Raw genomic sequence first — 24,371 nt, 5'->3', positions numbered from 1 at the left:
ACTACTAGTGAAACGGCGGATACTACTACTGGGGCATGCGAGCAGCACGTTGTTTCTCGTAACTCCGGCCAGATCAAATAGAGGATGGGATTCATTACGCAGCTTGTGGAATTGTCTTGTAGCGTTCGTTTACATTTGCTTGGCAGCCAATGAATGTTCAGGAAAGCTAAAGAAGACGCGTTCAAGAAGAAACGGATATTCAGACTTTCGAAACTACGTGCATATGAGAGTTTGACCTTCCTGTCCAGCTGTCTGTAACTGTTTACTTGGTGTTTTCTAATAAACAAATGCGGCAATGGGCTTTCCTCCTCTCACCCGTAGTTTACGCATTGAAAGTGCTGTTTCGTCCCATCCTTCAAAGATTGACTAAACAGAGGGAGAGACAGATCCGTGAAAACCAAACGGGTTCCGTCCTGCAAGGTGATGCATGGATCAGCTCCGTTCTGCCCTGGACAGGATGTGCCTTTGCTCGTCATCCCACTGTGTGTCCAGTCATTGCGATCTTGCATCACGTAATCTTGTATTATGTCACCCCGAGTGATAGTTACTCAGAGAATAGTTCAACCTAAGCGTTGAGGCATCGTTTTTTTAAGTTTTAAGTGTTGAGGACACATCACAAAAACTCATGATAATCAGGAAACTACATTGATAAGCTCACATGCTGAGCACAGCTGTCGATAGGTTTTTCTGAATTTATTCCATATTTCTTGATTTACCTTCATATTACAGCTTGAAAACTGTTCCGTGTCTACACACTCCGTCTATTCAGAAGAAGGCAATGATGTAACTGAGTAAGTCTTGACACAACACACTACCCATCAGGTTGCTGCTAATTTTTCACTCAGCACCGATTTTTCCCGTCCACCTCGCACTCACAAAGTTTCCATCAAACGTTTGTTTTACTTCGATCCAAATTAGACAGAGTTCGAGAAATCCTCTTCTTGGAACACCAATTTACTTTTGTTAGAACACTCACCTAGACCCCAGCTGCATTTTTTGTGACGGTCTATTCAAGCACATTCAGCTGAAGAATACCTCCATAAAAAAGATAAAGCTTGATTCTTTGGAGTATCTTGCAACTGAGAGTATCTGTTGAGTAATTATCACTTTACAGTTGTATCACTTCCGAATCGCCCGACCGCTGATTGTGATCACATTGGTTTCTTATCGATAAACAAAAAAACCCTCAGTGGGTCCTATAGTATCTCACGTAGTTTCAACTCCCCACATAACCAATAGTGTCCTCGGATTGTTCGCGAAACGTATTTTGAAGGACAAAGTTTAGGCAGCTACATAGCTAGAATTAATCAGCAGCCACAAAGAAACGATAAAACCTAACAGTGACATCTATTTTTGAGAATTTTCACCAAGTTACTCTGCCTCCTAGGGTCTTTGCTCTGCGCTTTGACTTATGCTTCTTGTTAATCCGATTCAAGTGTCGTGTAGCCGTCAACTGTGAAAATAAACACGACCACACCAATGAAAACGTCTTAGTCTGAGGTGATCACGATAAAATGGACTTGGGTTGAGGTCACTTGTTTACCCATGGAAAGATTCTAAGGCTGACAAACAACTCCAAGAAAATAGCCTCAGGTTGGATTGCATTGGACCTATTCATTCGGGAAAAAGGCTTTCCATAAAGGAGTATCTGTCTCATCAAGCCACGGGATACAAAGCAAAATTCATGCAGTGCATCTGTGTTGTCTTGAAATGCTAACAGTCTCAACGTAACAGTAAGGGCGCCCATGGTTGCATCCGTGGGCTGTGAATGACCGATTCCCCATTGGGCAAATAGATCCACGATAATAATGCGCTGAGCGCATAGCTTCCTTCCATAAAAAGACCATTAGACCGACTCTTAAGACTTCGTGACGCCGTCAGACAATGTTCGTAACCCAATGTATCCTGAAAGCTAGCATCTTCAGGGTCTACTGAAATGTCTCCATAGGATTGCATATTTTCTATTAGAGAGGGGACCGTAGTACCATAACTTTCTGATGGATGTTCGGTAGTCCGCTAGTGAGGAGAATCTTGGTACGTCGGGTAGTGTAGATTGTTGCTGGTTTGTTGGCTAAGATGGACAATTGATTGCGTGCTTGTCGACACGTGCTGCTCGCTGGATTTGACCTCCAGCCACGATTGGTTGTTCAATGGGGCGGTTCCATTAGTTGGTCTTTCACCCTGCATCCTGATTGGCCAGTGGCCATTTGACCTTTGGCCTCCCTGCTCTCATACTCTGGCCGGTGCTGCAGTGACCTCTGCCCTTGACAACACTGGGCTCCAGTTTGTGACCTTTGGAGGAGGTAGTCTATTGTTAAGTTTTGCGTCGACCAGGTTAAGCTCTGTATGCAGTCCAAATCACTTCAGCTACTCATCCGAGAGCACCGTTAGGATGAATCCACACCACACTTCACGCTATGGTAATCCATTTATTCTGTATTCAAGAGCGGTAACTGGAGCTATATGTAAATGAAAGAGCGGAAAGGGAGATCCTTTTGGAGACTTTGTAATTCAACAGGAAGAAAGTATCCAGTACTCCATCCCACCTGCTGATTTGCGTACCACAGCAATCATGTGATATTTTTCCGGGCTAACTTAATCAGGCCACATTTTAATGTATTTAGAAAAGCTTTCTGGAAAGCTGCGTAGATCAGTTATCTTCTTGTAAATTCGTAGATTAACGCGTGTTTCCATGCGTACTGTTGTTGAAATATTTCCTGTGTTGCATTTTGAAGCTGCAAACATTTCCCCTTTGAAGAATATTTTCTCTCGAACATTACGGAACTTATACACCACTCATTAATTGTACATGTCTTCTTGCAGACACGTAGTTCTTTTACATTGCTGACTTCGCCCAGAAATGAAACTCGCCCCGAGAATAACTTATGTGCTGAAGGATAAATTCATTCACTCGCACTTAACCAGCATGCTTCCGGGCGCCGATGGTTTGAGTTTATCTCGGAAAATATCTATCAATTTGGTGGCTAACAATTTCTTGGTCCGCTAAAATCTGTGTACCATAAATCCTGAACCATCCGTTAAAAAATGAATCCATCGGTAAAAAAAGACTTAAAGTAGTGAACGCCGATCATTATTTATTTCGACTCCCGCAAGTGTGACGAACTATGCTCTACGAAATCACGTGGTGTCGAACAGAGTTTGATCTTCCGAGTGATGGGATTATTAGCATGATTCAGTTTGGATGCGTGACATTTTATCAAGTCTTATGATGAAACAAACCTATTACCTTCATTCAGGCCACCTAATGCGTTTTAACAGAACAATCCTGTATCATCACAAATTACATTCCGCGACACTTGCATAAGGACAGCAACCCATATTGATTTTTTGCGAGTCTCATCTACAGTTTCGAAAAGATTTGCATTCACTCATCGTCTAAGCAATTGTAACAATGTTACTCAAAATACTTATAGAAAACCTACCCGGAAGAAATGTCTAAGTTAGCTCTCAATGCTGAAAGAGCGTCATCTGGAAATCAGATTTAGTCAAACGAAATCGTCCACAGGGATCAAGATTCCACTCAACATTGACTGTCATTCATACTGATATCAACTTCACGTCCACAAATGAAACTGAAAGTTCAGGACAAGTAAAAAAGCGACAACATTTGGTAGAGCAGTGTTGGTTCACAAATGAGACCGGATGTGGCCAAAATCTTGCTGTAAGAGGCTATATTTTGCCCGACCAGTATTTCGCGCTACCACAAATGTAATCGCTCATTCTGTTGCTCAGGCGCAAAAATGTTCATGAGCTTGTAGCGGGTCATCTAGTGTGTGAAATTGCAACCGCCGACTGAGTCTGTGAGAAGTATTTAAAGTTTACAAATAAAAAAATGACCACAAGGAAGTAACACGAACATGCTCTGAACTGAGTCTTATGCTTGTCTGTTTGTCTGCTAAAGAGTAAACAAAGCCCCTCGGAAAATGTCAATCATCGACCAAACAAGATGAGTGTTTGCAGTCACTCAGGCCTTTGCACGGCAGTAACAGGTCACTTCATCGGAACCCACAGATTACAAGAATGTTCTTGATAGCGCACACTCCCTAGCATCACGGTGCTAATCCTACATAAAATACATCATAATGTACCGAAAAGAACAAAGAGCTCTATCGAATGAATAGGACAGCGATGGTTGCACAATACTGCGTCGCCTTGCTTTTTGATTCCTCTGAATAATCCTAAATTAACATATTTTTTGGGGGACTTCGGCAGTGTTTTTATCGTTAACCGTCTAACCTATCGAGGAGTTTTGCCCGGTCACCGTGGCACAGCGCAAATTTTCGTGGACTCTTAGGCACTTAACACAGTGCCCTGTAAGAGAAAGTTCGGTTGACAAAAGGTGAAGATTCTGTCTTCTGCTCTCGATGGCATTTCTGCTACTTCTGATCCAGTTGGAGCACATACATATAGAGATTCACGTAAATTTCCCAGGAAGTCAAATGAGGGAGACAGATGAGGAGGTTTTGTACAGTTTCGTCTCACTTGGCATTCGTTTCTACCTTTCTTGAAACTCTCAGGAGCTGACAAAATAGTCGTTTTGTTTGCGACACAATTAGTCATAAAGCCTTGGTATTCTACAATCAAAATTTCCCTTGTAAGGCTTTTAGAATTGCATGGTTAGACGGAGTTATAGCAAGCTACCTCTCAGGGCGATACAAAAATGATCTTCAGGTCGATCATTTCACTCAAGTAGGCTCGCTTTTCAAGCACTTTCAAGTCTAATTTATACCTTTTCGCCATTACTCTGACTGACACTCAACGTTTGCCTGCCCTTTATAGTTTTACGGGTTGTGGAAACCAACTTCTTGGGCATGAGGATAAGGAGTAAGGCGAGGAAAGCGTCGGGTCCGTATGGGAGTTTCGCGTCCCATGAAGTGGAAGAATTGTATTTTTCTCCGAGCTAAATGGTTTAGTAGGTAAATTTCGGGAAATTACGTATTGATGATCCGAAACGGACTATGATAGGGCTATCCCATGGAGCCTCACGTTTCTCAGATTTCTCTGGGAATCAATAGACTCGTGAACTAATTTGGACTGAGAGGTTTTTAAGACAACCTAAAGAAATCACTTGAAAAGCTCAACCCGCAGTCTGGCTCCCTTGATTGAAGTTGTAAGCTCGGCCTGCAAACCTGATTGCCTTGAAGTGGAATAATGTCATATTTGGCTACTATGATGGTGTTCCTCGGCTAAATGCTAGCGCTGTGCTGGCCTACTTTGGAGTGGATCGGGCGCTCCAATTATTCGGGACAACCATGTTATCACATCCTGTTTTCACTCGTGTGATGGCTAACCCAGGTTCGGCATGCGGTAGACAACAGCGATGTCATTGTGGCAGTTGACCAAAGCAGCGGCGGTCATTTTACCCCTGTGGTCAGCTGCTGAGTCATTCTTGTTTAGCAGTGTGTTGAAAGCAGGAAAACTCGATAAAACTTAAGTTAACCCAGCAAACTGACAGGCTTTATTACCCACACAAGGTAGGACAGCTTCCCGTTTTGGTCACACCTGGGTGGTTGCAGATTCATGCACAAAAGGCACTCAGTTCCATCAATAAGATCACACTGAAATAACCCTGCAGTGTAATTACTTATGAATCAGAAGATAACTTGAAAACTAGGAAAGTCGTGGGATAAATAAGAGAAGAATGAAGACTTTAGGTACAAAGCGTTTGTTATAGCACTAGCCTCAGCCTGGAATTCGCTGTTATATACCCGTCAACAGGCAGCCCACCAGAGAGATACACATTAGGCATGATAAAATCCCCGATTAAGGTAAAATTCCCAGAAAGAAGCACTTCTCCTCGCTTATCAGATATTACATTCAGTAGCTGAGACGCCAGAATTACAGTTTCTACGCAAGACAAACTTTTTTATCCATAATGTGTGGTTAGTTCTCTTCTATGTTAACACAAGATCACGGCTTCGGATTCCAATATATAAAGTTTGGAGAGTGTCCAGATATTTCAGCAATAATCGCTCAAGTGGTAAAAACACAACCGCATTTTTTGATAAGTAAATCGCACAGCAAACTTCCGTCACCCTCTTTCTTAACCCCTGAGAGAAACTCGATTCTTATGATGAGGAGTAACCACAACGTGTGACTAGGACAGTGAACCATTTGAATCTGGCATGTTTAAACCCAAATTGAAGGAGTTACGGGTTGCTTGGTTTGTTCCGAGTAAATAGCCGGGAAAACTGACGTCTCACTATCCCCAATTCAACGTAGACTGGTTACTGGTCACACAAGTGGACTTGTGTGTCTTACTTTGAGGAGTAGGTTGAAGTAATCCAAACAACCTCTTATGGCGTTGAATATCACGTAGGTAGATGATGATCTACGTCAGTCTAAAAGCATTTTGAGATAGCACTCTTATTCATTATCTTTAGTTATCCGTCCAATAGCAACATGCCGCAAATACTCCTAAAACTCAACGACGATGTTCATAATAGTAAAAAGATTCGTATTCGAATGGCGCGCAAGAAGTGATTTGAAACCTACCCGTGGTAGTCTTCCTATCACCAATGAGGTTTCCCCCACTCGCGTAAAAAGACACCCGCATTGAGAGGTCCGAAAACAAGGGGTTACATTTTTCCCTGTTCTTCACTTCTAAACTGACCTGTGTGGTAACTATCAGGACAGAAACGTGCAGCCCATCCGGGAATTGAACTCATGTTCACTAACTATCAGGACAGAAACGTGCAGCCCATTCTAAAAGTTGTTCATCCAGGAATTGAACTCATGTTCAGAACTCCACTATCATTATAACGGCGTATACTGCTGATGGGGCGTGCGAGTAGTCCGTGGTCGTGTAAAACCTCTGCCTCGCATCTAATGGAAGGTGAAGTTTATTACGGAACTTGTGGAACTTATTTGCAGTGTTTGTTTACAACTGTGATGTAGTCAGCGAATATCCATGAAAGTTTAAAAAGGCGCGTGAGAATGTTTAGTTTTTAAAAACTATGTGCACATGAGAGTCGTTTACTTTTCTGTCCAATAGATTGTAGCAGCTTAGTTGCTAGTGAACAACTTCGCAGTGAATGGTTTCCTTTTTCATCAAAACAAGCCAGTTTATCTTCAGGAATATTCTTTGGTTGATTGGCAAATGTGATTGTTCGCCACCACCTGATGAAGGACTGGAAGATAACACCTTTAAGAGCAGTCCACTTATGTTATTTTTGAGTGGTGCTTTCAGATGGCTTCTGTGCACAGAAGTGCTTGCATGAACGTCACATTATCAAAACAGTGACATATATTCAGCCTGACTGGACATATGAGTAAAAGCTCAGTATCAGTATTTGGAAATGCGAGGTGTTCTCATGACGTTGTGAGATATTATCTACAAGTGACCAACGAAAAGTTGATTATATCCTTAAACTTTGAGGGGAGGATGACTGTACTAATTGACTTTTCTTTTAGGTCTTCATTTTCTAAAAGTTAGTGAAAATATGAGACTATTCACGCGACCAGTGTGAGTCTCGTCATAGTCTGTTTTTAAGTATGGCCGGAAACATCTAAGTCCAACCGGATCTCTCCGAACTCTAACTTGGGGTTCCATTGGGTGCGTGAGGTCAATCTACACACTTTTTTTATCCTCACTGGAACTCAGAATCTGTCTTCATCTCATCTACGCCAAAGATGGTTCGAACTCCGAAACACGCGGTTAGTACCTGGAGACCAGGCAATTTTGTGGGTAGCTAGCAATTAGGCAGGTTATAGTCCCCTTCACCCAACAATTATGGAATCCACACCATGTGGTCACGAGGTGGTTTCCTGAGTATCGGCCTTATAACAGTCTGTTTCCAAATCTCCGCAAATTGTTTGTAAACGCGACCGAACGGGTAAGTCGTCTGTAGTCTCACTTCTCCTGTCAAAAGGACGTGCGGATTCTCACTACCTGCACTGGTCTTAGGAAAAGGACCCCAATTAGGATTTTTTATCCAGTTATTTTGGAATTCGCGTCCTTTTGCATAGTCGGCTGACTGTTCTTAGCCCTTTCGATGACCTTTGCGAGAGGCCTGATGGATGAGTTTACCTGATCGGGTGATGAAACTGGCTGCTCCTGGAAAAGCAAACGGATATGCGTTTTGTCCTCATTGGGACTCAGCTGAGAGATGCAACTGAATTTAGTCGTCTGATGCCAAATTCGGAGGTCACATTTCAAACTCAACTTGGGCACCCAACACCACTAGCACACACGGTGCACAAGAATCCGCTGCTCGCATCAGTTCTGTTAGTAACCGATTGATGCAGATAACGGTTCCTGCTATTTTTGGAATGAAAATGATCGTATCACGGGTTTGACCTCAGACCCCTTTGAAGAACAGCCTTTCAGCCGCGAAAGAACAGCCTACGATTCACTAAGCATATGACGAATAAATTGTGCAACAGGATGAAATGTTTCGTCAATCGCTTATCCAAGACCGTTTCCTACCGTCTTTCAAATACGTACAACATATAACTTCTTATTCAGCCATCGTCTCTAGGCAACACCTTTCCCTAGTTCTCTTGTGCTACATTTACAATGACTTTCGAGCCTCCTCTGAATAACGGAGGTGATAAATCTGTCTTCACCTCTGCAAAGACGCTGAGGCATGTTCTTAGCACAATATACTACTTACAAGGTTACTCAATACTATTCTACAGCTCAATGGTCTTCGCACCTGTTGAGCTCATCAGATTGGTGTACTCCACAAAGTTCTACATGAACACCCAATGATGAACATGCATATTTCTATCCAACGGCTTGCGCTGATTTACAACACCTCAACACTGCCGGCAGTTAGCAGTCGCTTCAGAGACACCCTACTCTATTAATGAGCACCACAATCAATGAAATTAGCTGGCTGTGGACATGATTATGAGCTCCGAGTGACATAAATGAGCACAGAAATTGTGGAAACGTTCTAACAGAGATTCAGGCATTTTCGAGAGGGGTCAAATGGGTTTAGAAAACTCTCGAAGAATTTAACACCAAATTATTGGTGGAATATCAGACAAGTTTAGGTACTGAGCAGTAAAATATCTTGGTTTGTGCCATCACTGGGAGTGATGTTTATTGCCTTTCAGGGAAAATCAACCAACGGACGCCGGAGCACGTTTAGAACAAATAACAACGCGAATATTTGGTGAGTTCCTTTCAATTGCCTGTCTTTTTATTGTATCGATTTGCGCTCAGTCATATTTCTTGCGGGTCGATTAACTGACCCAAATATGTGAATCTTGCCTTTGCACTCTTAAGAACGCGGGAGCTAGACACTTTGCTAAAGGTTCCCTGATTCTTCAGGCCACGGTCCCACAATCGTTAAAATCGACATCTGGTGAACATCATGGGTTGGGCGTAGCTGCTCAGGATGCTTAGAGCAAAAGCCTGTGAAGAGCATGCGTTATCTCCGTAGGTTGTCATGAGCAACCGCCCAAGCCCAACCCAAGTTGTCCAACATGGAAACCATAAGGTAGTTTCGATAAATCAACGGTTTAGGGTTGAAATATGTCATTCGACGAAGAAGTGACAGGAGCGTTCCACTGAGACCCTAAGTATTCACTTTGAATAATTATTGTCATGTGAAATCGTTATTTTCTGGCAAAACCACTTGGGGATTCAGACAAGGAGACAAGGTGTCCACTACTTGAATGTAATCCTAAAATTCTTGTACTACAAGTCATGTTCACTGATTCCCCAATGTGAAAGACAGCAACTCACTTTGAGTTTACAAACTAAATGACATGAATTTTTCTGACGAAAAAATCAGATGAAACTCTCGTTTGTTACATCCTATCGAATGGGTTGCACAAAGGTCACCCATGTTTTAGTAGTATTCGGTGAAACAAGTCATCCAAAGGGTTGCTTAAAACCAGTCACAGAAAAATTTGGAGCAAACTTATGAGAAGTCTGTTTCATCACGTAATTGATTCGTCCGCCTTGGTTCACAGTAATCCAGTATTCTATGGCTTCTAATAAAAAAAACATCTAAGTATGAACGTTAGTCAACCTAAAGTGGGGCTAGATTGCTGGTTGTATTCGTAGAATGCTAACTTCATTGGACCATCGGAAACAAGAGATTCGGCTGGATTTATTTGAGCCTTCAGTCAGTATCGATTTTTGCGCAAATTATGGTATTTATCGAGAATTAAATGTTCTTGGCAGTGATGGGATTCGTTTCCTGGTCAGCCAATAGGCAGCATGAGCAGTACGATTAATCCAGTGATACATAATGATCGAAAACGTTTTCAGTTTCAGCAGCTTCTCACAAAGTTGAGGCCCTAGTTATTTAAGCTTTCGGAATATCTGATACTCCAGATATCAGTCTGTGAGGCCCAAACCAATTGAATCAATCGCTGAGCTATGGCATACCATGCGAACTTGACACAACTATTGGTTGCGATTAAGTAGGGGGTGAAACCAGCGAAAATGAGATAACGTAACTTACCACGAGTGCAAATCTGTTTCCATTCTGTCATGGAAAGATGTGCTATCACACACGTTTTAGAGAAATGTGATTTTTGACGCATCACCAAAGCGCCCGGTTAGTGACACTCAACTACGTATCCCGGAAAGTCAGGATCACTTTTCCACAATCAATATCAGTAACAGGATCAAAATACAATATCAAGGACATCAGGTCCTGAGGATTTAAGACAGAGATGGAAAACGTGGTTTTTCTAGTCTAACATGAAACGGATCAGCACAGCGTACGTAGTTGGAAGCAGCTACCTACTGACTGAAAGGCAAAATCGATAAACTAGTCATATCAGTATCAATTGAATTGGATTGTTGTTGTCCCTAGGACCAAACGTTTATGGTAAATAAAATGTAGTAAAATTATCAAATTTTTGGATTCACTGGCATTCCCACTGTTATAATACAGAGTGTATTCGCCATCTGCGTGGTCAGAGCAAGACAAACTCGCATAAGCATGCTGTGAGAATGTCTGTTTTGTTGGTGTTGGTGCGCTAAAGCATGTACTGGCCCATGATGCGTTCTTGTATCATGTTTCAGTGGCCTTGCTATACAAGAGCCCAGAACAGCCTGGAAGCGCCCACACTGAACAGATGGTAGTCGGTACGGGTAGTAAATCGTCTGAAGTCGTTTGTTTATCGGATTCAGGCTGGTTCTATATGAGCAAATCCGGCTGTATTTCGTGTGAAGCGCACTGCCTACCTTCCGTGGAAAATAAGGCACCAAAACACAATTTTAACTCAACAAATTTTCCAGGCAACTTTTGCCTCTGTTAACACAAGGTATTATGAAGCCAGCCGGGTCATATACAAATAGTACGGCTGTTTCACGCTACAAGCATTTCAAAACATATCAGCACCTATGATTGGCTAGTAGGGCAAAAACCATCGACCACAGCGCAAAACACGTTTGAGGAAACAGAAGTTTCAAGCATTGCATGTTTATTGATCGTAGAGAGCCGAGGTCCAAGTTTTCAAATTTCTTGTGACCATCCCATCAAGAATGTTGGTTTCATGACTTTACAAGTCTTTTGAGATGAGATCCTTGTCCAAATCATTAACAGAGTTCCAATTTTCACGGGTATCCACTCATCATTCTGTGATACACTCAACTTTTTAATAGACTAAATAATCGGGAATCGGGATGTCATGAATACTCCTAACAAACAGCCATAGATGAATCCTTATCGTGAAGGGATCATCATACACTCAATTGTATTCTCAATGTAGCTGTTAGCGGTGTCTCTTAGGATCTAATTGTTGAGCACTTAGTCGACAAGTATTAGTGATGTTCAAAGAAGACTCAACTAAATCTATAATCATACTACCAAAATGCTTCAGACGTTACTCATCCAAATCACGTGGTCGGAAGTTTATACTTTAATTCGTAATGGGAAAATGTACTTTTGTGCGTAGAGTACTACTAAGACCACGCCTTTACAAAATTCCAACCTTAAATTACGAGAGAAATGTTCCTTTGGAACACGGAATTGGAACCCCGTCTATGTTTATCAGTGTTTCGCTTCTTCTCAGACGGCACACTATCATCGTATTTTTAATTCTACCCTAAAAATAGTCACACTTCTCCCTGATGACGAAACCGCAGAGCAACGCCACCACGATCTTCTGCAAGCTCAAACGCGTCTCTATAATCTAACAAATGGATCGAAAGTATTGGTGAGTTTTAACCTGCATATGTGTCACATTTGGTGATTGCAGGCTTTAAAAACAAAGATACACCACACTCTTGCACTTTATTGTGCTTACGCGATAAAAAAACAGATAATTTGGCGCAAAAAAGCAGAATGTTGAAAAACTCTAAGGCGCTATGCGTACTTGTAGTACTTTATACCCGAATTGTCGTCCATTGAGTTGTTTTTGAGGTGACGTCATTCTAAGAGAGCTCTTCGATTGGAAGATCGACCACTTAAAAAAACAGTTTGCTCTAATTCAGACACTCATATAAGCTGTGTTTACTTCACATGCGCTTGTTAGTTGACGACGAATAAATCGTTTTCATCATCTAGTTTTGGAGTGTGGGGCCTGTTGGTTGGACCAAATCACCATGGTGTCATAACCTTGGGCACTAACCTTTGATTGACACCAGGCAGAAAGGTTGTACTGTAACTGATTAGGTTATATCCTCTTCTCGTGCGCGTATACGAACAACTATGGAGTCACCGGCACATGTTTTTGCTGTGTTTTGAACGAGAACAGATGGCTCGTCAGCAATGAAAGCCCTTGAATCTAGTTGCGGATGTCTGGTTATTACCCCCTTGGATAAGCTTTTAACCTTGGAAAGTATCCTTGTAAAGACCAAGAGACTGACCGGAAGTGGTCACTTTATCGTGTCTTTCTTTAAGAGAAATAAATAATTGATAGTTAAATGCAGAGTTGCTGGACGATATCTCCCCGAATCCGAAGTTCTAGAACGACTTCATACGGAATGAACATGCTGATGTTATCCAAATGGTTTTTGCGTGTCTTCACCAAGAATGGAATGTGACAAGACCCAGAAAAACACTGTTTCAAGGCCTCTAGCTGCATTCAACCTAAGCCTTATTACAATCCGTTTAGTCAACATTCCTTCTGGCATCTCGATATCTGATATTTGATTATTCAAAGTCTGGGGGATTTCGAAACTTGACGGTCTTCTCCCAGTGCGTATCAGTTCCAAATCAGATTTGACAGGGCTTTATAATACTGGTCTTTGATGGATTGTATCGGTAGGTATCTCATTGAAACGGTGGTTGAAGCAGTTGCTCCTTACTACTCAGAGAACAAGGTAGTAGTTGAGTTGGGGCTACAACAAGGTTGGGTCTGATCTTACACTAAATAAAATAGGAACCAAATACAGTCACCATAGGGTACTGTCAAGTCGGTGGTGAAAAAGAACGTGGTGCATACATTACAATTTGATTGCTTTCGGGTGAATATCTTGGGGAACAAGTGTGGTCGTCTTCAGAAATGTCACGGATACACCCGACACAGTCATGGCGACCATCTATCAGATCCGCTCTAATCACGTTCCACTGTTGGCTTCGATGACGCATTCCACAAACCATATACAGGCCGAGTTGCTTCATGTTGCCGTTACCTGAGCCACATTGCCCTTAGTCTTCCGATGCAACAAGACCATCCTTACCATGGTGTAAGGGTTTGGCCTAATAATCTGATATCGGTAATGTTTCTGCAAGTTGCGCGCTTACAAACTCGTACTCGGGTCAATATGAGCTCACTAAACATGTCTGCCGAACACCCAGTGGGTGAATTTTTTCAATCATGATATACTAGTAGATGGGTTCATGTAAGGTTAAATCCGTTGGATTTGAGTTGCCTTTAGGTATGTGGTATTTGGTTCCTTGTCAAATCCGGGTTTTTACAAGTTTTCCTATCCCGTAGGAAATGCCTCGCATTACCTCCAGACTTCGTATGCGGAAATTCACATTAATTCACTCTGAATGTTATTCTCTCCATCAGGTTGTCAACTGTGGTGAAGTCAACACACAACTGATGACCATTTTTCCTCTGGTGAGTTAACTACTGTCGATAATTTATTGCCTGAAGTGTTGCTTGTCAAATGGAATTGGTGATTTTCTCGTAGAAAAAACACTACTGATGCCCCAGTACGTTCGAGTTGATTGATGTCGGTAAAAAGCCTTGCTCCTCTCCCAGTATAAGTGTTTGGAAAGTTTACAAGCGTCCAAAAATTTTCCTGATTTTTCTGATTTCATGAAATTTCAACTATTATTAAATCGACTTATTTGGTTAACTCATCTTAGCTAATTGTAAGTGGTGCAGAGTTTTTGAAACTGTTTTAAGAGTCTTCCTTCTGTTTCGGGACAATTTAACTGGTTAGTATGGATAGAAAGCAAGAAGCTCGTAATGTCAGAATTCCTGGTCGTGTCGGTCATCGTGTAAGAATGAGACAGACAACTGGGCAAAGGTTCTTCAGAATTCATATCGTAGCTCACACAAACAGGTCGTTTCCACCGTATAAATTCGGAATTGTGGTGAAATCTTCTGCTGTATTTGATGAACTGTGCCTCCGGCCGGAAAGTGAAAAGTGCTTGAGTCAAAACTGGTTCACGAAGCGAGTCGAGAGGCGGTATACTATTCATAAGATTGCTGGAAACTCCTTGACAGCCTACGACCGGTTTTGCCCTTTAACCTCTGACTCATCAAGTGAGAGCAGTCTCCGAGTTTCCGTCAAACTTCTGTTCCAGTCGAGCCCAAATTGCACGAAATTTCACTTATACACTCACCTACATACCAATTTGGTTTTCAAGAAAAACTCAACAGAATCCCACCTGAATCTCTGGCTTACAAGCTTCTTCATAACGGGAAATTCAGCTGGGACTCAGGTGAGTCTCTCATAAAAACCAAATTGGTACACAAATTATTGTATTTGTCGGAAGTTGAGAAGTAATGTAAGATTTCCTATCTAATATGTCCGATGTGTTCATAGTTAATGACTTCGTTCTCAAATCCATATCCTTCTCTCTCTCTATTTTCACATTATTTTGCTGCCGATCAACAACTGGTAAAGATCCAAAACTGTCCGTTCGATCTGGACGGATATCCGGATTTGGCAACATTTATAGCCTTCTGTGAACGGGTCCATGATTGGTTATTGCTATCCAGCACCCATGTGCTTCTGTTGCACGCTGAAGGCGTTGTGGCTCAAACACGTCTGTTGCTACTCCTTCGATCACTTTCTTCGTACTACGAAACAAATGATTGGTGAGTGTGGCATGGTGGATTTGTCTAAATAGACGCCGTTCTTCCGGGGAGAATGTTGCTGCGATGAATACAAGATAATGATCGTTCTGCTATAACATCCTTTCGGTACCTAGCTGCCATGCCACCCGAAGTTAATGCGAGGGCTAAGATAGTGACAGGCTGCCGAAATCTAGACACGAGGAGTCACAATGCTGACGCTGGGTTCAAACCAAGGACCTTCCGGATAGTAAGATGGTACCCTAACCCCTGAGCCATCTCGGGCTCGATGCTACGATAACGACTTACCCTAAGGGACCCCTTGCCTTTTCATGACGGAAGTAGGCGTAAAATCATATATATCCTTGGCATATGAGACAGCAATGACCAGCTCTCCACTCGGAGTGCATTTCGAGAGGAACATTGATTTTTCATTTTTACGAAGAACAGTAAACCTACCTAGTGAATCTACACCCCTACCCCACCCCGAAGATGTGCCAGTCTCTCGAAGAGTCCATAACACTCTCATTTTCTGGAAAATTTGGCCCCGGACGAGTATAAACGGTATGTTCTATCCTGTACCTGCCGGAGCACACGATGAATGGTATGTCACACAATCACGTTAGTACGAACAGTCAGCCATCATTAGGCGTTCGTTCTACATGCATCTGCAGAACACTTTGGACAAGAATTCTTGACAATTGTCGTTTATGATATCCAACTGGGGCTCATTCGAGTCATCCATTAAAACAAACCTTAGTTGCAAGCGAGCACACTTCTCCTTTCCTTTTGTGCAAAAGGTCAGTCGGCTTTTGCGAAGCGATCCGTCAATCACGTCAGGCTGGCTCGACCGTAGTGTGTTGAATAACTGTGTTGTTTCCCTACACGTAGATCAGACATCATTTCATGGCGCCGAAATCCCCAACAGCTGATCGATAACAAAATGACGCGAGTTTTGATGACTAATTCCGATGCAACCTCTGACTATCCAAGCCAGATATAACGAGCGTGACCAGACGTTGCGACCGAGAGATGTTTCACGCCCGCATTCGTTAGAAAAACCGCACGTGAGTCACCAAGGCACCTGGGACGTTGAGTCTCGCGGATAGAGAGGACTGAATGACAGGTGTCTGGTGAAAAATCCGCTTCCAAAAAAGGTTATTTAGAAGACCTGAACGAAAACGAAAACCGCTAGTGTGAATAACAGGTGTGCGCCGGGGTGGAGCACATGGCTGTTTAAGGTAGTTGAACGTTTGCAAGAAATTAGATTTGACCAACGTCTGCTTCTGGAAGAACTTTTCGCTCCACGAAAAACATTTTGTAAGGACAAGGTGCGCCGCCCACGTTTCCGATGCAGCTGCAGATTTAGGAATAACATCAAGACAATTTCGCAAACCTTCAGAAGAATTGTATTCATTGGCGTAGGACGCATGTCCATTCTTTCCTGATTACCAGGCGATTCCATCGCTTTTTGGTAAACAGAACTTGTCAAAAAAAATCGCCCGAAATAGGACCGACTCAAAAATAGCTTAAATAATTTGTTTGATCACGGTAGGTACGGAATTGCATGTTGACCAGAGTATTTATCTGTTAAAGAATCGGTTGCTTCGGATTTGTCTCTTGGCTGTCTTGTAGCATATATAAACACCACACCAAGACAGCCCAACAACAAGACTGCGGCCTTTAACGCATCGCACATTCGTCGCATGCAGTTGGTTGTTTTGAGGAAGAATTTTTATTAAAAAAACACTGGGTTAGAAACCACGACAAGAGTGTGCGTGCGACGTGGTCTCAACTGTAAGGCTGATAAAAAGTGACTGACCGCCTACTACCAATGCAACAGTATATATTACTGACGAACATACGAGTATTATTTGATCTGGTGTCCAGGCTCCTCTCTCGAATCTAATGGAAGGTGAAGGGTACTACGGAAATGAGTGTTTGCTCAAAGAGCGTCTAGGAATATTCAGGGGGACTTTGGAGAGCGTTCACTTTTAAAATGATTTATTCAGATAAGGTACTTTTGTTCTTTGTGGATTATAACCGCTTAGTTCGTGTTTCCCAATAAACAGTTTTAACTGCTTTCACTAGCGAGAGAATAGACGGCCATTTATGTGAAGCAGTTTGTCATAGAACACGAGCCAAGCCGTTATGACCCATTAGACACGAAAAGGTACTTTTGTTCTTTGTGGATTATAACCGCTTAGTTCGTGTTTCCCAATAAACAGTTTTAACTGCTTTCACTAGCGAGAGAATAGACGGCCATTTATGTGAAGCAGTTTGTCATAGAACACGAGCCAAGCCGTTATGACCCATTAGACATGAAAATAAGTACCTCATCCGCACAGAGGTTTTTTACTAGTGAGCATTTCTGACGTACCATCATGAACCATCTTGGACGTTCTTCGAACCGTGAAAAATAATTAACGAACAATTCAAAGCAGCTCCATAGTTTTAGTACCAAACCTCATTATCCATCAGATGCGGGGTGGAAATTAGACACCAGACACTACTCACGTACTTCGGTGGTATGCATCATCAAAGAGGTTCTGCCCAGTTCGGGGATAATCCTCCAATGCCCATTACTCTTTTTGCGTACTTATGCACTAAATTATATATATGTGGGGTTTATCACTCATTTTCAAATTAAAATACGGTTAAGGTAAATAATAATTAAAGTAAACAACCCGTTTATATGACATTATCCAGGTACGTTTGTTCAAGAAATATCATTAGAAACAGATTCGATCGAACCTCTCCTCGGCGTTTCGCTATTTATTTACTAAGCTATCAACGACGCGAATAAACTGCGGTACGGCGTCATGTGTAAATATTGTAAAAGTTGTCAACACACTGTCCATGTGTCATGTAAGAATTGTCAGCAAAGCTGCACGCATTTGTGTGGATCAGATCACCCACAAGGTATGATGACCGTACAGTTGAGGCACATTTATGACGCACTGTTTCAAACATGAGAAACAGTATCGTTCTTGTCCATAAAATTGTATCCCTCCACTTTTCCACAAGAATCGCATACAAATAAATTCCAACGGACTTCAAGCGGCCTTTCACAAGTTTTTTAACTGCTAATCGATAGCAAAAATTCGTTGGACATATTGATGTGAGCCTTGAGCCGGACATCAGCTTTTGATCTCGGATCCATCGAACCGGAGCTCTAGCAAGTCTGATATTGCATCACAACTAACGGAGTGCTGGTCAAAGTTAGCGAGCATTGGTTGTAAATCCCGCTACTTGAACCCTGTGCATTTTGCCATAGGTTGAGCCTGACGGAAAGACCGCTTCGGAAGAATCCAAAAGTGAACTTGTGCGTATTGACAGAAAAGCCTTCTAGGGCACTACATGCTGTTTCAACGTAACCGAATGGACGATTTGATCGTGCTACACGTAGACTTGAATTGAACACATCTCTCTTGGTTTACGGACTAGCAAATTTTTCAGCTTCATGATTTGTTCTTTCGGTTTTTCTCTTCGAGGTTCGATCCGATGCATTGAAAATCACGCTCCAAGTAAACTAACTGAAAACCAGGCACAGCTTCACTGACTTCGTATGTTCTAGATCCAAGCAGACGCTCAACATTTGCTCAATTGCGCGAATGACGTATCAATTATGATACACCAAGCAATGAGGCACATACCTAAACCATAAAAGGGAAAAACAGCAAGTGAAGAAGACCTCATTGTTATACTGAGATTACGGACCAGCGCGAATGACGAAGTAGCACGGTTTTCTTCTTTTCAATATGACCAGTTAAAATTGAAGTCCTCGTCAAGGAGAACATTTTCCGGAAGTCGGTCTAATAAGACAGGTGGCTTCTTTCGTATGGCTATTACGGTGCAAGCAGAGACTCCGAAACCAGTCACAAACGGCCTGCCTGGAGCGTTGTCAGGTATGCAGCTTACATCTGTTACTGTTTACTGAAGTAAGGTTTTCAGCCTTCATATCTCTAATTCCGTGAAACAAAAAATATCAATAGAAGGAGTCTCTCAGAGAAAAAGAACTTTGTGAATAATGAAACAAAGCTTGGATAGAAGGTTTATATTTTGAATGGGAACTTGAGATATGGCGCCCAGCATGGTGTCTGCCTTTGGAACACAAGCGGGGAGAATCCTGTTAGCGCATCGCACAGGGTGTTTATTGTGAATAGTTGGTTGCCGAACCCTTTCAAATATTATAATTCGGGAACAGAACAGTAGGCAGGCAGTGCCATTTGGAAGTGAATTATCACTTCAATTACCGGATATAAACGAGTTGCCCGTTGAATGCACCCAATTGGAATCATCAACGAATTGACGGTATTTCGCAATATCTTCGTGCGCTTCGAATAATCTGTTTCCAGTTGCTACTAGCCACTTTTAAAGTAGTTAAAATTAACTGCACCGAAGGTGACTTTATACCAAGACATTTTCGTCCCGACCTTGTTTGGGACGGTGTTGCCGACTTGATTCATGTATGCCGAAACGGAAAGAAAAATGGATGTGACGCCACAGTAAGTTAGTTGATATGTGGCCAAGATAATCACATCATGTTTTATTTTAACCGGGGTCGCCCCAGGTGGAGCTTAGTGAGCGGAATACGAATACGTGCACGCATCTCTTTTAAGACCAATTCTTTACTAATGGTCTTGATTCATCCACCCATTTCTCTTCAAAAATCTTCACTGGTACATCTTTTTTAAATACGTTACTCATATACTCACAGTGAATGTTTCGATTTGCTCCGCACTTCCATCTTTTGCCGCCAGTGCCTCAAGATACAGAGTACATCATCAGCTTTTTTATCAGGTTTAGGAAAGCCACTATGAGGATCGACTTTCTAGAGTTTTAGAACCCCTTTATTCTAACTGCTGCTAATGGTCGTCAGTAGTTGCTCCGTCTTATCATTAAAAAACCTGCACTTTCCTGCATTTGAAGGTACGACCCCACAACCAGCCGTATGCTACGTCAATACATCACCTCCTATCCGAATGGCAAGTTGCTTTCCCCTGTTGCCTGGTTGAGGTGAGTAGACATTATTTTCACGTTAAGAATGATAGTAACCACATGTTACCATCCCCTTCTATATTGGTCAAGTGTTTCCTAACTGCTTTCTCTACACCACAGGTTTTCCGGTTATATGCGCCTATTCTCCCCGGAAAACGCGCTCGGAATTTTGCGGGCAACTGTTGGCATTTACAACCTTGCATTTTATAACTTCCCGGTGTTTGAAGAAAACAAATTACGGCTCTTCATCAAGTTTTATTCCGGTTTCCCGCTTCGCCACATCTACACAACGTCCATACAGTGAGTAATTCATATAAATGGATATTATTTTTCATTCACGTGACCAAGCAAAAGTTTGGAACTACTTGTACTAATACGTTTCTATTTTTGGCCGGTCCAAATGATAAGAAAATATAAGACACGTTGCGCTGATCACCAGTCAGTTTTTCAGCTTCAAACTGACCGCAAAGAAGGCAGTATTACTAGAACGTGCTCCAGGTCATTACCTTTCCAGTTCCAGTTTCCGGAGTGTTATTATCTTTCAGGGTGAGACGGTTTCCACTATTCCATGCCCTTTGGTTCAACTATCTTCTTGGAGCCTTATAAGTTCTTCTGGGTTGCACTGTCCTGTGCCTTCGATGTCCTGGAGACTGCTAAATGTCCTCCTGCCTCTTTTTCCAACAAAGATAATGGCGTCCTTCTCAGAGGTATAAAGGGCACAGTGGTTGTGTGGTTGGTTGATGTGAGATTTGAGAAAGACAAATTCTGCAGTCACCTACGCTATTTATGACCAGTGGCTTTGGTTTCCTAAAATGGCCTCAACAAACGTGGAAGGGGTCAGTTTCCTTTCGAAGTAGAAACGTTAATAAAAGGACAGGCAGCCTCTGAAGACAAAAACTGGAAAACTTTTAGTATTATCAACTGCTTTTCTGTCAACCACAGAGGTAGATAACCCAGTCAGACAAAACAGTAAAGAGACTACCGGAAGGCCAAAACACTGCTTGGAACTGAGGCATTGTAAATACCGTTGAGCAATGTTTTTAAACCCGTGCTTTTTTCAGTGCACATGTATTACCCCAATTTACTGGGTCGTTAGTCTTTTTACAGAATTTCGCTAAGGTGTTTTGTTGCACATGATAGATATCCAACGCTTCCTCTTCGGAAATATCACGCATATGAAAATGGCTAAATCGAGGCTTATTCTGCGGCACCCGGACAAAAAAGATTGAAAGAAAACTGCCGTATTCAAAAAAAGAAATGAGACTAAGTAAAGAGTGGGAGGAGAAATACAGGGCGGGAGTGCAGACTAAATTCGCATCTGCCCGTGATTTTCCGTAAACAGGCGGGGTGCCCACCGGAACCGTTAGTCGCGGCGCAACGTCATTTTGCTACTGAAGAGTAGCGCGTTTTAAGCTCCGATATTTATGATCCACGGTCAGTAGACCGGTTTATCTAGACATCATCAGGCCTCCCGGAAAGATGAACTTAGTTTGTTCACTTTTACATCTACCCTGCCTTTGCATACAGAATTAATCTCAGTGCTGTTTATCTAACTTGGAGCTTTCGAAGTGGTCGTGCTTGTGTGTGTGTCAAACATCCTCTGAGGATAAACGGTTTTCTGGTTAACTGAGAGGAGTTGAACAAGACTATCTTACAGGAATTCCGCGCCCACTTCAGCTCAGATCTTCTTACGCAAATTACACGCAGCGCGTCTTGTAATAGGCAAAGTTTAGACTCAGGACACCCACTTTCAAAGATTTTCGCAATGAAATATCCACCAAGTAAGAGGTCATTTGCGTCCTAGTTTGGTCTGAATGAGGGTTTCCTGACATAAATGTTTTAAAAAGTTTTTTTATTCAATTTATAATGTCTGCCTGTATCTTACCATGCTGCTTTTCACATTGAACTGGTTTTGACACCACTGAAAAAAGTTACTTGCAAATCAAATTACGACACCCGAACAAAAAATTCAGCTCCAGAACTTTCGTTCATCCATCCCATCATTGGCTTGAATTCTGTCATCGTGTCTCCGTCAGTCCATCAGTAGTTTTGGGCGTTTTACAGCTTAATAACGTTGCAACTGTGCACTGTTCACTTACAGTATGCTGACGAAATTAATGTTTGTGCAGCAATTTCTTTAAAAGGATTAGCTAAGTCTACAGGCATTCGTACACTTCGCTGTGCACTCGAAAGTAAGTGAAACCTAAATGAAAGCAGTGAGCGCATTTTTGAGTATGAATTTTTAGGACTGGAATTCCACTAAGTCTATCGATTTTGACATTCTTCCGCATTATGGGAAGCGCGTAGGTCAAACCGAGCTTTCTTCTGCGAACGTCCTACCGAATACCAGTCATTACCAGTTTCGGCATGCATTTGAGCTGAAAGCTGAAGTTAGTCGCGGCGCAACGTCATTTTGCTACTGAAGAGTAGCGCGTTTTAAGCTCCGATATTTATGATCCACGGTCAGTAGACCGGTTTATCTAGACATCATCAGGCCTCCCGGAAAGATGAACTTAGTTTGTTCACTTTTACATCTACCCTGCCTTTACATACAGAATTAATCTCAGTGCTGTTTATCTAACTTGGAGCTTTCGAAGTGGTCGTGCTTGTGTGTGTGTCAAACATCCTCTGAGGATAAACGGTTTTCTGGTTAACTGAGAGGAGTTGAACAAGACTATCTTACAGGAATTCCGCGCCCACTTCAGCTCAGATCTTCTTACGCAAATTACACGCAGCGCGTCTTGTAATAGGCAAAGTTTAGACTCAGGACACCCACTTTCAAAGATTTTCGCAATGAAATATCCACCAAGTAAGAGGTCATTTGCGTCCTAGTTTGGTCTGAATGAGGGTTTCCTGACATAAATGTTTTAAAAAGTTTTTTTATTCAATTTATAATGTCTGCCTGTATCTTACCATGCTGCTTTTCACATTGAACTGGTTTTGACACCACTGAAAAAAGTTACTTGCAAATCAAATTACGACACCCGAACAAAAAATTCAGCTCCAGAACTTTCGTTCATCCATCCCATCATTGGCTTGAATTCTGTCATCGTGTCTCCGTCAGTCCATCAGTAGTTTTGGGCGTTTTACAGCTTAATAACGTTGCAACTGTGCACTGTTCACTTACAGTATGCTGACGAAATTAATGTTTGTGCAGCAATTTCTTTAAAAGGATTAGCTAAGTCTACAGGCATTCGTACACTTAGCTGTGCACTCGAAAGTAAGTGAAACCTAAATGAAAGCAGTGAGCGCATTTTTGAGTATGAATTTTTAGGACTGGAATTCCACTAAGTCTATCGATTTTGACATTCTTCCGCATTATGGGAAGCGCGTAGGTCAAACCGAGCTTTCTTCTGCGAACGTCCTACCGAATACCAGTCATTACCAGTTTCGGCATGCATTTGAGCTGAAAGCTGAACTTTCACCCAGTGCTTAGAGCATAAATCTTTTTTTAAATTCTACGTATTATGCCCATCTAGTCAGCTCGAAGCACAACAAATCTGTAATGACCTGTCCCCAAATTTTAGGCAATCACCTTATACCACTTATTTCATCAGTAGAAAATTCTTCATTTATTATATGAAGCCAGTTGCAGCAGAAAACCATGGTTGAAACCACAGAAAAGTTTCGCAACAGAGTGACTTTTGGTTCAGTCGGTGCGGTTAATTTGTCAGGAAATTTGAATGTTTAAAGGTAGCCAATTTGGATCTTTCTGATGTCTCCATTTTACTGATACAACAGTGAACAAGTTTGCCTGTGAACAATAATTCATGTGTTGGTAGCGTGCGCTGGTGGAGTAGTTGCAGCAAGTTCGAATTTCATATAGGAAGCCTGGAGTCAATCCCAAGGATATAAACTAGTGTCAAGCTCCTATGAGAGCAAAACTCGAGTTCAACATTTGCCAGCTTTAGTGTAAATCACGCAGAATATTTGCCTGAGGGTGGCGGTAGACTATCCAAACGGATATTATATGGATACTTATTCTATCCGCCCCATGAATTTTCACTTTTCCAAAGATAAGTAAGTACCAAAACGGTATGAATTTGATTTAGTACAATCAGCCTCCTATGTGAGAATCGCTGAGAGACAGAAAGGCCCACTTGACCAAGAAAAGTCTCCTGTTCATGTCCCAAGGTTGCTGAAAAGTCTTACATCGTACCACCGTTTTCACCCTTCTT

At 42.1% G+C, this 24,371-nt stretch overlaps 1 protein-coding gene across 1 annotated transcript in view; it reads left to right on the top strand.

The window, feature by feature from the left end:
• Positions 1-729: 729 nt before the first annotated feature.
• T265_14202 (hypothetical protein) overlaps positions 730-24,371 on the top strand; it is a gene marked incomplete at both ends in the record, with an annotated part of 144,129 nt that continues 120,487 nt past the window's right edge. The window contains 7 exons of the mRNA XM_009172509.1: positions 730-791; positions 9,085-9,143; positions 12,050-12,150; positions 13,954-14,004; positions 15,023-15,216; positions 20,125-20,211; positions 20,314-20,493. Of these exons, the coding sequence (XP_009170773.1) occupies positions 730-791; positions 9,085-9,143; positions 12,050-12,150; positions 13,954-14,004; positions 15,023-15,216; positions 20,125-20,211; positions 20,314-20,493 (734 nt within the window). The remainder of the gene's footprint in view (positions 792-9,084; positions 9,144-12,049; positions 12,151-13,953; positions 14,005-15,022; positions 15,217-20,124; positions 20,212-20,313; positions 20,494-24,371) is intronic.

This window comes from Opisthorchis viverrini (assembly GCF_000715545.1).
Source record: "Opisthorchis viverrini unplaced genomic scaffold opera_v5_157, whole genome shotgun sequence".
Lineage (NCBI taxonomy): Eukaryota > Metazoa > Platyhelminthes > Trematoda > Opisthorchiida > Opisthorchiidae > Opisthorchis > Opisthorchis viverrini.
The sequence above is the reverse complement of the archived record's forward strand: the minus strand, read 5'-3'. Positions and strand labels throughout refer to the sequence as shown.